The sequence below is a fragment of the Odontesthes bonariensis genome, chromosome 4 (assembly GCF_027942865.1).
Source record: "Odontesthes bonariensis isolate fOdoBon6 chromosome 4, fOdoBon6.hap1, whole genome shotgun sequence".
Lineage (NCBI taxonomy): Eukaryota > Metazoa > Chordata > Actinopteri > Atheriniformes > Atherinopsidae > Odontesthes > Odontesthes bonariensis.
Window position 1 is genome coordinate 30835527 of NC_134509.1, and position 14331 is coordinate 30849857.

At 41.0% G+C, this 14331-nt stretch overlaps 3 protein-coding genes across 4 annotated transcripts; 2 read left to right on the forward strand and 1 right to left on the reverse strand.

The window, feature by feature from the left end:
- The first annotated feature begins 1142 nt into the window (after positions 1-1142).
- On the forward strand, positions 1143-1871 carry LOC142379416 (persephin). Of its 2 annotated transcripts, none has more exons than XM_075464572.1 (2): positions 1143-1300; positions 1444-1871. In XM_075464572.1, the coding sequence occupies exons 1-2, from the start codon at positions 1222-1224 to the stop codon at positions 1869-1871; spliced, it is 507 nt and encodes a 168-aa protein (XP_075320687.1). In that variant the 5' UTR covers positions 1143-1221. The 2 variants fall into 2 exon arrangements, 1 of the variants encoding a protein (XP_075320687.1); XR_012769680.1 differs by having other exon boundaries at positions 1215-1300; positions 1405-1538.
- A 707-nt stretch (positions 1872-2578) lies between these two features.
- wdr83 (WD repeat domain containing 83) lies at positions 2579-9235 on the reverse strand. The gene is made up of 10 exons (XM_075464573.1): positions 9114-9235; positions 8769-8879; positions 8421-8541; positions 5494-5599; positions 5315-5363; positions 4926-5052; positions 4633-4700; positions 4358-4466; positions 3670-3784; positions 2579-3452 (listed from the first exon to the last, which is right to left on the reverse strand). Exons 2-10 carry the CDS (start codon positions 8869-8871, stop codon positions 3297-3299), a joined length of 954 nt encoding a protein of 317 aa, XP_075320688.1. The 5' UTR covers positions 8872-8879; positions 9114-9235; the 3' UTR covers positions 2579-3296.
- Positions 9236-9387: 152 nt separating this feature from the next.
- wdr83os (WD repeat domain 83 opposite strand) lies at positions 9388-13954 on the forward strand. Its single transcript, XM_075463935.1, has 4 exons — positions 9388-9543; positions 9944-10049; positions 12131-12228; positions 13561-13954. The coding sequence occupies exons 1-4, from the start codon at positions 9494-9496 to the stop codon at positions 13625-13627; spliced, it is 321 nt and encodes a 106-aa protein (XP_075320050.1). The 5' UTR covers positions 9388-9493; the 3' UTR covers positions 13628-13954.
- The last annotated feature ends 377 nt before the right edge of the window (positions 13955-14331 follow it).

Sequence of the window (14331 nt, forward strand, 5' to 3'; positions counted from 1 at the left end):
CTGAACCCCACATTACTCCAAAATGCCCATTCGGGTGTTTGTGTGAGTAAGAAACACACTGTATGGCGCTTTGTTGAATTGACATAAGGTTAAAAGGTGCAATGTGAGTGAGCTTTAGCATTTGAGCATCCAAATGAAATGTCAATTTTTTTCCTCTGGAAAAAAAACCTGTATGAGGAACGGAATAAATTCCAAATATTTGGCAAAATAAAAATGAACCTGAATAAAATAAGTTGCCAAATAAGGAACACGGAGGTGTTTGCCCTGCACCTGGATGGTAGAGACAGGGTCCAAATATGCACTTTCTTTCAGTCTCCAAATTCCATTGACTGCCTGTTTGGACCCTATAATCATTACATAATGCATATTCTACATATTCTACATGTCAGACGCACATTGCTGATGAAATCCCTCAATTTATGGACGAGCTCAGGTCCCCCATTGTGGAATGTCTGCTAAAACAGGCCTCGTTGTGCTCCAATTATAAACCTCCATTTCTTTGCTGTTTAATATTTGATTTGTTTTGTTCTGACCGTTGGGTTAAACATCTAGAACGAGATCAGTGACAAAAAGCAGACTTTAACAAGGACCTATTTAATGCCACAATGACTCATGCGGCCTTTTAACATACTTCTTCCTTTAAATTTTTAACATGAATGACTTTTATTGTTAATGTATCAACAAAGTTCAGACCATGACGGTGTCTGTTGGCCATCTGCCTTTCCATCATGTCTGTTCAGCAACATACCTGCTGATTCATATACAAGGCATTCTTCTCAGAAGCATCCAAGTGACATCACCGTCCACTCTTCAGCAGGTTTAGAAGAATCTCAAACGTTTGGGAAACTATATTGTCAGGGGCCAGCATCTTCTGGAAAAACATCTGGGGGAAACTCAACAATAAACCAGTGATTTACTTCAATTAGATAATCCCAACAGGACAAATTCTGGGTCAAGCGCCCGCCTGCCCTCCTACGCTCTCTGTCAAGCTCAGGTGAGTGGGATAGTCAGTTGGCAAGTAACGGGTTAGTGTCTGTCTTCCCCCTACAACTCCTCGTCTCATCTCTTCACCCCCCTTCATCTCAGAGGGCTATATATTGGAGGTCGTTACTCGTCTGCATCTTAAGCATCACGCACACTAGCAGACATTCACAGGCGTACAAACACAAACGTGTCTGGTTCATTTTGTGGGATAGCAAAGACGAAGAGCAGACTCCAACCATGAGGTCCCTGCTGAAGCTCGTTGTGATTCTTTTCTGCATCCAGAGGGGAGAGGGCCACTGGCTGAGATCACTGATCAGTAAGTGATGACTGAAAGGGAGGTCACGACCCATTGCTTTGAGAACAATGTGACTATACTAGTTATTTCGTGCGTTAGATTCATAAATAACTTCTCTTTTCCAGGCCAGAAACAGGAAACGGCATCAACACACACGTCTCCAGATGAAGACAAAAGAAGCAAATATTCAGCTGTAGAGGACAGCCAAAAGGAAGCCTCTGGAGTTAGGCCATATCCTGTCCCTATCGTCCAAATCCCAGTCCGGACACGTCGCTCGACTCTCGGCTCCCACTGTGGACTACGGTCCATTCTGCTGCAGGTTCGAGACCTCGGGCTTGGCTACGACTCAGATGAGACCATCTTATTTAAGTACTGCAGCGGGACGTGTCCCCTTGCTCGCTCCAACCATGACCTCACCCTCACCAACCTGGTGCTGAGCGGAGTGCTACCCAACCCAGCGCCCGGGGAGCTGTGGCACAATTCACCGTGCTGCAGGCCCACCCACCACGAGGACATAGCCTTCCTTGATAACTCACACCGCTGGCACAAAGTTGAGAAACTGTCAGCTGCGGGCTGCAGCTGTATAGGCTAATCGGCTGACTGTAGACTCATATCGGGGGAGATGAGAGGGCAAGGGTGTAAAACTGAAGAGGTTCATGAATACAGTTAATCTGAGGGGACAGATTTGTAAAGCTTACTTGTGCCGAAATCGAAAAGAACAGATTTAAGCTATATTTCCTGCAACTTGAGGGTGACAATCTCACCAGTATATTTTGGACAGGTTGTCTTCCACTGGTGATCTACCGGGACCTATAAAGGGTTGTTTGATTCTGCAACATGAATAGGAAAATTTACTTTCTATGTCCGATCAAGGCACCTAAAAGGTATTATAAGGGTAAAACTGAACACGAGTCTATAACCACTTGATTTTTTAAAATAAGCTGACATGTATTTATTAAAAATTTTCAGTGTAAATTTGGAGTTCATGATAGAACAGATATGATGCTGTGTAAACATGCCTTGTTTGACGTTGCTGATTGAAGGTTTTTGCAATTAAGCCTTTAAGGAGTTCAGCTACTTAGAAAATGTATTTATGCAAAATAAGTTATTTATTTATTTAATGCTGCTTTTCTTTTCTTTTCTTTTTTTACATTTTGCCGATTAACTTATTTTGTAATTTGCTCGTTTCATTGTGTGTACAATGGGAATGAAAATAAACTTGTACTGAATATCTAAGTATTAATGGGAGTTTTATTTGAGCAAAAATAATAAAAACATGACGCGTTTGCTTTACGTGACATTTATTCCAGGTTTTGAATTAAACTGTATGAAAGGTTTCAGACACAATCTTTAGTTCACAATATTGATTCAGAAAATGTGAATGAATTCAAATTAGATTCAAGTCCAGAGAACACAAACTAAACATCCATAGGATTAGTTAGGGTTTGTGTTGTCTGGTATGTCCAGGAGTGGCCTTCCTTTCCATAGAATTAAATTCATACTAACAGAGATAAAGGCAAGCTGATGAGACAGACATCCAGCTAAGAAGTTAGCATCTGTGTAGACAGATCACTTTTAGCCAAATAAAGCTTATACAGCGTCTCCTTTGCCATTGAATTGTAAAAGTTGATCTTTGTACACCTTCTGAACCATTAACTCATTTCACTGAATGCACATTTTCAACAGACCCAACTCAAGCAATGAAACATCCATCATTATAAGAATGTGTATAATTTCCTTGTGATACTGATATATTACCTGACTGCTCAAGTCTGTGCACTTTTCACTAAGCCCAAACCTAAACTAATAAGTCATGTATGACAGGATCAAGGCTCTGTTGGATATTGCTAACAGTTTGCAGCTGATTCCATCCGCAAACCTCCAATGACCCTGTGCTCACAGATTAAGAACTGATTATGGCAGTAAGACATCTTCATGCCACAAATATTGTACTTGTCTAACAGAAGATAAGGTCCCCTGAACACGCAGCAGTCACATTCGACTACTTTCAGCCTTTCTAAGTGTCCACAGCACCATCCTCTGTCTCCTCTGGCTCTGCCCCCCACACCTGAACACGTCCCTCCATGGCAGTGAGGAGGCGAGCCTCCGTGGGGTGGAAAGACAGTGACTGGACGACTGCTTTCCCCACTGGCAGCTTCAAAGACAAAGACCCCTGCAAGTGAAAAAGACAAAAACTATTTTATCTGAATTATTCATCAGGGCTTATTATTCTAAGGTTGTGAATATACAGCATTAATGTGCTTGTGGGTTTGATTACTAGCCTCACTATTTACACACCTTTTTCTACCATGAAATCTAATAGGTTTTGCACGACAATGGACTGCTATGCACAGATGGAGGTCCGCACTGAATACAAAATGCATATTTACCTCCACTAGGTCCCAACAGTAAACATGTCCATCCTCTGAGCAGCTCAAGACGTGGGTGTCTTTACCGGACAGACAGCAGTCCAGCTTGTAGCCCTTCATCTTGTGTCCTGTATACCTATATAAGTAAGCAACGATAAAAACATCAAGAATGATGCCATAATGAAGGATTAACTTTACAGATATACGAACAGAACAGCAGGTGAGTAAAACAGAACATTTAAAACAGTTAAACCCTGTTTTTTTTTTTTTATCCTGATGAAAAGAAGACCATGACCTGTGCATGTCAACTGTGTTTGCCCATACTGTAGGTGCCTTCGAACACCACTGGGTTACGTGTGGAGGACAACGGGACTTCAATAACCTCAGACACAGCAACATAAGATGGACATGCTCTATAGTGTGTGAATTCACTGAAAAGTGTGTCAATCTAGTCGACACTTTAAACAATTCAGGCAATTCAGAGCTAGCTGCTAGCTTGAAATTATTTGCATGAGACCAGAGGTCAAAAAACGGCTTCCACAGATTAAAATTGAAGTGCAGCATTAACCCAGGAAGGAAAAGACCTGATAATTTTTTCAATGTAAGGAAATAAAAAAAAGTCCCTAGTCTTATGGCACCGGCAACATTTTTGTAATATAATTTCAAAGTTTTTTTGGAAGCAATATAACTGAAATGGGTCAACACTCACTCTCCCAGCATTTCCCCCGTGCTCTTGTCCAGGAGTCTGACTGTTGAATCTAAACTTGAGCTCAGGGTGCATTGGCCATCTTGACTAAAACAAACACAGGTAATGGGACCTGGAACATACATACAAATACACAATTTACATTGTTCTGCATTTCTGGTGTCACTTACTCTCCCTACCATAACATTTACAGGAACTACAGCTATTTCTGCGACTGCATTGGTTGTTGTTATTGCCATAATGAATTTGGAGACAATATCGTGGAAGAGAATACTTACTGTCGATGAAGTCTACATGCAGCTGTCCCATTCTAAGGTCATAGCGCCTCACTCTACCGTCCACCGACCTAAACACAAGACATGTTCAAAAACTGCCACAAAAAACATCTACAAATCAACACTCTAATTGGTGATTAGGGGAATAACAAATCTGGGATTGTTCAAATCTTAAACAGCTGCGGAGTGAATGAGCAGGACAAAAAAGTCATGTAGACTCTGGTGATCAATGCAACTCCAGTTTTCAGATGACTTATGTTGACTTGCACTGTAAAAATCCTTTCTACTTTGCTGACCCAGTGAGCAGCTCATGTTGTGCCACTTTGATGCTGCTAACGCTGTCTCGAGCATCATCTAGAATCTGAATTGGCTCAAATCGTCTGGATCTGGTGTCCCAGCATCGTATTGTCCCATCTATGGATCCTGGATAATGAGAGAGAACAAAAGAATATATGCAAAAGACACGCAGACACCACAAAAACAATCCTGGACACATTTACTGAGGAAATACAATCGGAAATAGTTCGGGCTTAAAGCTAGAGGATTGAAGCATGGATACGTAAACATAAGGCATTAGACGTTTTATCTGACATTATATTTTTGATTAAAAATTAATCTATTACAAGATACATTCCCAAAGTAACGCTCCACATACAAACATTTTTCCTTGGAAGTGACAACTCACCAGACAAGGCGACTGTTGCCTCCTCATTGAACTGCACACAGTTGACTTTCTGCGTGACAAGATATATTTGGGCGAGATTTATGTATATAAATATATCCAGTGAAAGAAGCCATATGGAAACACAAACACGTGAAAGGCCCTTTCAATGGAATGCCATGACACTAAACAGCAGAACTAACCCCAGCATGTCCTCTGAGTTTGCGTGTGACCTGGCCTGTGGCGACATCCCACAGAATCACCGTCTTGTCCGAGCTACAGGAGCAAATCTGGCTGTTATCATAGGAACTGTGGAAGCAGCCAAGGAGAAAGACGCCTGTTAGATAAAGGCTTTTGGGCTTACATCAACTTGTATACACTGTTTAAGTTACAATGTACAGCACATGATGTTGATGGCTACACTTTCATGGAAATTAAGCAAATAGCCGTTAACTGGATAGTAATCAAGTTAATCCCTCTTTGGAAAAAAAGTTTGTTTTTCAGCATTTTCTATCTCTATACATATGTCTACAGGTGCTGGCCAGTAAATTAGAATATCATCAAATAGTTGAATTATATCAGTAATTCCACTCAAAACGTGAAACTTGTATACTGTATACTTTCCTTCCACACAGACTGATATATTTAAAGTGTTTATTCATTTTAGTTTTGATTATTATTACTGAAAGCTAATGAAAACACCAAATTCAGTATCTCAGAAAATTAGAATATTTTGAAAAGGTTCAATATAGAAGACACCTGGTGCCACACTAATCAGCTGATTAACTCAAAACACCTGCAAAGCCCTTTAAATGGTCTCCCAGTCTTGTTCTGAAGGCTACACAATCATGGGGAAAACTTCTGACTTGACAGTTGTCCAAAAGACGACCATTGACATCTTGCACAAGGAGGGCAAGACACAAAAGGTTATTGCTAAAGAGGCTGGCTGTTCGCAGAGCTCTGTGTCCAAGCACACTCATAGACAGGTGAAGGGACGGAAGACATGTGGTAGAAAAAAGTATACAAGCTATAGGAATAACCGCACCCTGGAGAGAATTGTGAAACAAAACCCATTCAAGAATGTGGGGGAGATTCACAAAGAGTGGACTGCAGCTGGAGTCAGCGCTTCAAGAACCACCACGAAGAGACGCATGAAAGACATGGGTTTCAGCTGTCGCATCCCTTGTGTCAAGCCACTCTTGAACAACAGACAGCGTAAGAAGCGTCTCGCCTGGGCTAAGGACAAAAAGGACTGGACTGCTGCTGAGTGGTCCAAAGTTATGTTCTCTGATGAGAGTCAATTTTGCATTTCCTTTGGAAATCAAGGTCCCAGAGTCTGGAGGAAGAGCGGAGAAGCACAGAATCCACGTTGCATGAAGTCCAGTGTAAAGTTTCCACCGTCATTGATGGTGTGGGGTGCCATATCATCTGCCGGTGTTGGCCCACTCTCTTTTCTGAGGTCCAAGGTCAATGCAGCTGTCTACCAGGAAGTTTTAGAGCACTTCATGCTTCCTGCTGCTGAACAACTTTATGGAGATGCAGATTTCACTTTCCAACAGGACTTGGCACCTGCACACAGTGCCAAAACCTCCAGTACCTGGTTTAAAGTGATACTCCGGAGTAGATTCAACCTGGGGTCATTTGAACCGTGATATCCAGCCAAGTAGCCCACCCGCAGTTTTTTCGATATTGACTGAACATCAGCTGAGTTATCCCGAATAGCTTCGTACAAGGGTTAATGGATCCTGGTCCGTATCTCCAAAATTACCACACTAAAATCACATGCCATGATACCAAACTTCTACAGGAGTACAAATATGGTCTGTACTCACCAAACGATGCATTTGGAAGTTTGAAAATAGTCCAGGAGTTAATTATTATCAACACAAGCCTGATAGCTTCTCTGCAGCTAAAGCTGCGTCGACGTCACTTCAGAGAGCTGGGAGCTTCAAAATAAGATGAAGGTTGATCTACTACTGTAGACAACAAGCAAGGCTGCTCAGTTTCTCCATTGATAAAATAACTTCACAACTCTACAACATAAAAATTCATAAAAAAAACATGTAGAATATAGCATATACTTTGTTGTCTACAGTAGTAGATCAACCCTCATCTTACTTTGAAGCTCCCAGCTCTCTGAAGTGACGTCGACGCAGCTTTAGCTGCAGAGAAGCTATCAGGCTTGTGTTGATAATAATAAACTCCTGGACTATGTACAAACTTCCAAATGCATCGTTTGGTGAGTACAGACCATATTTGTACTACTGTAGAAGTTTGGTGTCATGGCATGTGATTTTAGTGTGGTAATTTTGGAGATACGGACCAGGATCCATTAACCCTTGTACGAAGCTATTCGGGATAACTCAGTAACTCAGCTGATGTTCAGTCAATATCGAAAAAACTGCGGGTGGGCTACTTGGCTGGATATCACGGTTCAAATGACCCCAGGTTGAATCTACTCCGGAGTATCACTTTAAGGACCATGGTATCCCTGTCCTTGATTGGCCAGCAAACTCGCCTGACCTTAACCCCATAGAAAATCTATGGGGTAATGTGAAGAGGAAGATGCAATACGCTAGACCCAACAATGCAGAGGAGCTGAAGGCGACTATCAGAGCAACCTGGGCTCTCATAACACCTGAGCAGTGCCACACACTGATCGACTCCATGCCACGCCGCATTAATGCAGTAATTGAGGCAAAAGGAGCCCCGACCAAGTATTGAGTGCTGTACCTGCTCATTCTTTTCATGTTCATACTTTTCAGTTGGCCAACATTTCTAAAAATCCTTTTTCTTCATTGGCCTTAAGTAATATTCTAATTTTTTGAGATACCGAATTTGGAGTTTTCATTAGTTGTCACTTATAAATATCAAAATTAAAAGAAATAAATATTTCAGATACATCAGTCTGTGTGCAATGCATGAATATAATGTACAAGTTTCACTTTTTGAATGATATTACTGAAATAATTCAATTTTTTGATGATATTCTAATTTACTGGCCAGCACCTGTATCTCTTAAGCAGACCTTTACAGCACTTCTTCTGCCTCCATTGTGCGTTGACAATTTATTAGTATTTACTAATCAACATTTCTGGCAAACTGTGGAGGTGACTGACAATTTTCTCACCCATCAGCATCCAAAACTTCATATCCATGGCCACTGTATGTCTTTAGCAAGGTCCCTCGGGTCACACTCCACAACTTTAAGGATTTGTCACTGCCACAAGACAGAAGATAGTCTCCGTCAGCTGACAAAAAGTTAAAAAAAGATAGGAGACAGAGGCAGGTATTAGTAAATTGAAAGTTCACACTGCCAAAATAAGGCAACAACATACTCAATCAAGCTAATACCAGTATAGGAACTGGACAACTATACTATTAAAAGAGGCGTTAACATCAGATGTGCCTTGAAAAGCAAGTAATTGCCAGGCTTATAGCTTCACGTCTCCATGTTGGCATAGATATTCCTTCTTACCATTGAAACGAACAGCTCTGACAGCTCCTTGTTTACAATCAATGGTCCTGAGCAGATGCTGGGGAAGCTGAGGAACCTGAGGTCTGGGCTCAGGAAACGCCATCACATCACCTGTGAGGTGCAACACGAAACAGACCCATCCGTCACACACGTTTCACACTGCAACATTTCTGCACTCAAGCGAGATTTAAACACTCCTACACAAACGTATAAAAGAAGAAAAGTTTTACGGCATATGTGGACTGACGTAAGTTGATTGGCCACAATTAAAAACGAACACATGAGTTCGTTTTACTGAATGAAAGACATCTTTATAAAAAAATATTTTGAGCTTATTTAGCTTACCTATATAAAGCGTTTAACACTGTAATATTACAGAGACAGCTATGTTGATATCCGTGATGTAGCTAGTAAAAATACAATATATTTAACCGTGGTTTCTACACATGAACGACTGTTGTCACTCATTCAACTAGATTTGTTTCCGAGCAGGCGCGCGCAATGCACACTGGGATAACCTTCTCCTGTCAAAATAAAGGTTCAAAGACCTTTCGCCCATGTCGTGTAGGCCTAAGGCATTGTGTTAAGCTTTTATTTCTAAATTAACCGGAAACGACCTTTCACACTTATTTCCTCTCACGAAGAGACCGACCAGCTGTGTATCGGTCGAAGGAGTTTAAATTTAAATCTTTCCTTTTCCTCACAGGAGTATATTGTAGCACAAAATGGCATCTAACAACATGGCAGATCCGAAGAGAGTAAACAAGATTTTAAGGTATTTTTTTATTTTGTTGAAAAAATATATATCAAACGGAGAGTGTAAGATAGCCAGACAGCACGATTTTCGGCAGCTAGCAGCTAGCTAACCTTCATCATTAATCATGAGTGGTCCCAGATGAGATTAGTGTTAGCTCCGTGATTAAGATTTAAGTTTCACAGCTCATGTCGTTATTGCCAGATGAGTCGAAATTGGTTGTATTTAAGCAAATATGTATGCTTTTTTTTCTCCCTTTTTCGGAGCTTTACCCATTCATTTGTGTTTGTCAGTTAGCAAGCTAGTCATTTGAGCTTCTTTTTAGACGATCTAGTGCAACGAACTAGTGCAAGATCTTGCATAACGAATCGTATACTAGTTACATCGTCTCCTTAGTTAATATAAATGTGTGTTTTTGCAGGTACAAGCCCCCCAGCACAGAGACCAACCCCACACTGGAAGACCCCACTCCTGACTACATGAACCTGCTAGGCATGATCTTCAGCATGTGTGGGCTGATGCTCAAGGTTACCTCCACACACTCTTTCATTCTAAACCTTTGTGTTTCCCATCTTCCTTGTCCTCTGCCTCTGGTGTATGCTAATGTGTGTCCACATTAAACATTTGACCTCATAAGGGCAGACCCTGCTCTGTCCCAATGACTCCATTTGGTAGATTGAAGGGCAGTTGCTGACTTTGATGACAAAGGACACAATAAACAAAAAGGGGACAGCAGCACACTTTGGCTCACACTTGGATTCTGTGTTTTTTGTCTGTGCAGGATGTACACATTTAAATGGAATGGAACAAAGTAAGAACAGCACATAAAAAAATCCTGTAGGAATATCAGGAGTAAAGGAGTATCAACCCCCCCTTTAATTTCAGAATAATATTTTTCTTAGTTTGATATTATGCTGAACTGTGTATAGGGGATACACTTATGTCAGCAGTGTTTAAAATGGGAATATGATTGGAATGTACTGTATGCATCTCATGTAAACGCCATAATCCAAATATTGTAACTGTCAAAACGAGGTCAGTTGTTCTAATTTTGTTGTCACCACTGATCCAGTGGGGCCTTACTAAATTTTAGCTTCATTGCGAGATCCATGCGGAGCTGTGCTTACTCCTGTCGAAAGCTGCTTTCGAATCGGATGCAGTGGGTGCTGCGCTTTGTGACAACACTTGGATTCATCCAGTCGGAGGAAATCTGACAGATTTCAACAAATAACCCACAAATCTGACAAATTGCCAGATTGAATTGCCGACTCTCATTTTTGTGGGTTTCAATGTGACTCTCCCAAACAGGCTGTCAGATTGCTCCCTACTCAGCCTGAAAGTATACCTGGATGCAGTAATTTTACAGAGGGTTGTACTAAGAAGCGAGATTAGTGGCTTAGCGAGCTGAGTTGAGCTGAAAGTCAGAGCTTTCAGTGTCAAGAATGTGTCTCATTTTTAACCCGGCTGGATCACCATGGTGACTTGGGCTGAACTCAAGCTGCTTTGGACAAGTTTATCTTCAGTTTTGCATGAAATCGTCTTACGTCAGGATGTTGAAAGTTAATGTTTTACAGTGTAACGATATTTAAAGAGCACGATTCACGTTAAACAAACGTCAGATTGTTAACCGAACAGATATTTCAAATATCATTTAAAAGACATGAAGATGTAGATGAAATCTAGTCATTTTAATGATAAAATTTAAACGTGGTACCACGTTGATTCAATGATGGCTTTTCATTAGGTCTATTAAGTTTATAAGATATTTGACTCCATGGACTTTCGGGCTAGTTGATTCAGCAAATGAGTTGTTAAGCACTGCTTGCAGAATTCCAACTTCCAAAGCCACCGTCCTGCCGTCTGTATCAACAAACATTCTTTCTGGGGTGTGATGAGCGATGCTATTGGAAAGTTTCGCTGCTTTCCAGTAAGCTCTTCTAACTTGTATCCTTTTCCTTTATTGCCGTTTTTACGGACTTTCTCACAGTCCAACAAGAAGTCTTGCCGTGCTGCCTTAACATCTCCCACTCTTTTGAAGAAGTCTTACGTTTTGATCAGCTTTTCTTGACAGAAAATTGTCTTAAACTGCATGCTGTTAAAGGATGTGAGTCTTCTGCACTGATGATTAGTGATTAGTGTCAGTCAGAACCTTTGATGTGTCACGCTCTTAAAAATTCCTGCCATTCACGCACTGCACGAACCACCAGGGGCTCAATTTGAACCTGTTTTTTCTTTTTTTAATATCTTAACAGGACAAATGATATACCTGTGCTCTGGGAAAATGTTTTGACGGAAATGTAAAGTAAAAAAATACTATGTCCCTTCTGGACTTGTCACCTGTCACAACATTTGAGAACAACTGAGCTACATTATGCATATTTCTATGCTTGCTATAAAATAGGAGTTTTTTTTTTCGACTTTCATTCAGGCTCAAGAGCTGACCTCTGCTCACATAGTTTACACATTTTATCTGCCCTAGAAGAAATGTTTGTACACTTGGAGTAACTCCTCATTCTTAGTTTTTATGCTTTCAAAACTTCCTTAAGCTCGTCAGAAAACAGAAGCAGTCAGGATCGTCATGAAGATAACTTTTGTGTTTGTGTTTCAGCTGAAGTGGTGTGCCTGGATGGCAGTCTACTGTTCTTTCATCAGCTTTGCTAACTCCAGAAGCTCAGAGGACACTAAACAAATGATGAGCAGCTTTATGTGAGTAAACAACCCTTTGTGCATGATCTGTATAATATACAAAATGTATGTACCGATATGCGTTTAGTGTATGTCGGACTGTAAGAGGTTAACTAAACATTTATTTTGGTTCACATTGTGAACCAGTGCTGTATTTCAGAACATATACTTCATCCTTGTGTTAAACTGCATATTTTTGATATGCATGAAACAGGAGAACAAGGAGACAGTTTTGCTCAGTTTGCCTCTTCTCTCAAAATCTTCTTAACACCTTCATTACAGACACACTCACAAACTGGTCTAAAATTGATTTTTATTTTATTTTTTTGTCAGCAGTGGTTATTAAAGTGTCCGTCTCTTTGTTGCAGATCTTAGTCATGAGAGCTGATTGCAAAAGTTTATTGTTACTTTAAAGTCGAGCTGTATTCAGTTTAGAAAGTGCAGGCTGGGGGCGGTCGGTGGCGTAGTGGGTTGAGCAGCCGCCCCATGTACAGAGGCTACAGTCCTCGCTGCGGCTGGCCCCGGCTCGAGTCCCACACCGGACGGCCCTGTGCTGCATGTCTTCCCCCTCTCTCTGCCCCCTGCTTCCTGTCTCTCTCCAACTGTCTATCCATTAAAGGAATAAAAAGTCCCCCCCAAAAAAAAAGAAAAAAAGAAAGTGCAGGCTGGACCTTGCTTCTGTCTGCCGTTGAAACGTTAGTTAAAAGCTTTCGGATATTGTTGTTGGCTTTTCTGTGTGTGACCCCTTCGGGGGACACATTTGCTTATAAAAGAGCACTAAAGCAGGGCTTCCCAGACAGATTTACAATGGGGAAAAACCTTCTTGTCCATTGTGAAGAAGAGGTTGTATTAAAGACAAGCTGAATCCAGTCATAGCTCAACACAAAACATTTGGCTCAGCAAATTATGTCTGACTACAAACTCGATACGCCAGCCGTGTGTGCAGAAGCTGGTTCAAAGCCAGTTTTAGGACACTGGTCAAAAGCCAAAATATGATTCAAATATCCCTGTGTTATTAAACAAAGATGAGTGCCTTTACATGATGTAAGGGCTGTTGAGGGCCAGGGTGTTATTCAGGTTATCAGGTGAATCTTTCAGCAGTGTAAACAAGGATATTTCAAGTCAGCAGTGCTGTTTCTTTACATGATAATTATTTTCAAATGAAAATAATTTCTTAGTCCAAAATTGGCATTAGTGTTTCTCTTCATGTAGTATTTGTGATTTCTTCCTTATAGGTCAACCCCAAAACAACTGTGAAAGACAAACAGACTGAATTTAGGCCGGAGAAGTACTGAAATAAATCTGTCATGAAACTGAAATGGCATGTTCTATTTTCTCCATTTTTGTGTGCAGGCTGTCCATCTCAGCAGTTGTGATGTCCTACCTCCAGAACCCACAGCCAATGTCACCACCATGGTAACCAACGGCCAATCAGAGCAGGAGGCAGAAGTGAAGTGGAGGCAGGAGTGGGTGACCCTCCTCCCCCACCCTCTGGCCATCTATTTGGAAAAGCAGAGACACAAAAAACGAAGATAATGGGATAGAAATAGAAGGAGAAAAAACAGATGACCAGAAGAGAAGTGGACTGTATGAGGACACCATGTCGAGACGGAAAGCTCAACCGTCTAAGACTTTGTTCTCGTGTTTTTCTTTTAACCTTTTCTAATTTTTGCGGTTGATGATGAAAATGTTTCACACCATGGAACAGCACCATGCCATGAATAAAGCTGTACAGGTTTAAAAGGAAGAGCTCTCTGATACTTGTCTTTGAAAGAAAAATGTTAACACCATGCCCATACCACATTTAAGATCATATTGTTTACTAGTTTTGTAAATATAAGTCATGCTAGCAATCTTGTGTTAATTACAGCACTGAATCAAATAATTTATCAGTGTTGAAATATATCTGACCATGTGCTAAATAACAGTAAGTGTCTTCAAATCAAATACTCATCCCTCTTGTCAAAGGCCCTCATGGAGTTAGACGTCGCACCAGTCTATTTTACTTATGTGTTCAGAATCGCTGATTCCACGTAGTCTTAACCTGCCGTGACCCTGCTTCCTCACGTGTGAACATGTTCCTTCTCAAAAGTGTCCTGGTGTTCAATGGCAATGCAAAGGTTT

Coding starts and splice junctions, on each gene's coding strand:
- LOC142379416 (XM_075464572.1), top strand. CDS start 1,222: ATGAGGTCCCTGCTGAAGCTCGTTGTGATTCTTTTCTGCATCCAGAGG. Junction 1,301..1,443: donor CTGGCTGAGATCACTGATCA/GTAAGTGATGAC, acceptor ACACGTCTCCAG/ATGAAGACAAAAGAAGCAAA.
- wdr83 (XM_075464573.1), bottom strand. CDS start 8,871: ATGGCGTTTCCTGAGCCCAGACCTCAGGTTCCTCAGCTTCCCCAGCAT. Junction 5,600..8,420: donor GAAGTTTTGGATGCTGATGG/GTGAGAAAATTG, acceptor CTGCTTCCACAG/TTCCTATGATAACAGCCAGA. Junction 4,701..4,925: donor CAACATGAGCTGCTCACTGG/GTCAGCAAAGTA, acceptor TCTTGTGTTTAG/GTCGGTGGACGGTAGAGTGA.
- wdr83os (XM_075463935.1), top strand. CDS start 9,494: ATGGCATCTAACAACATGGCAGATCCGAAGAGAGTAAACAAGATTTTA. Junction 10,050..12,130: donor TGTGTGGGCTGATGCTCAAG/GTTACCTCCACA, acceptor TTTGTGTTTCAG/CTGAAGTGGTGTGCCTGGAT. Junction 12,229..13,560: donor CAAATGATGAGCAGCTTTAT/GTGAGTAAACAA, acceptor TTTTGTGTGCAG/GCTGTCCATCTCAGCAGTTG.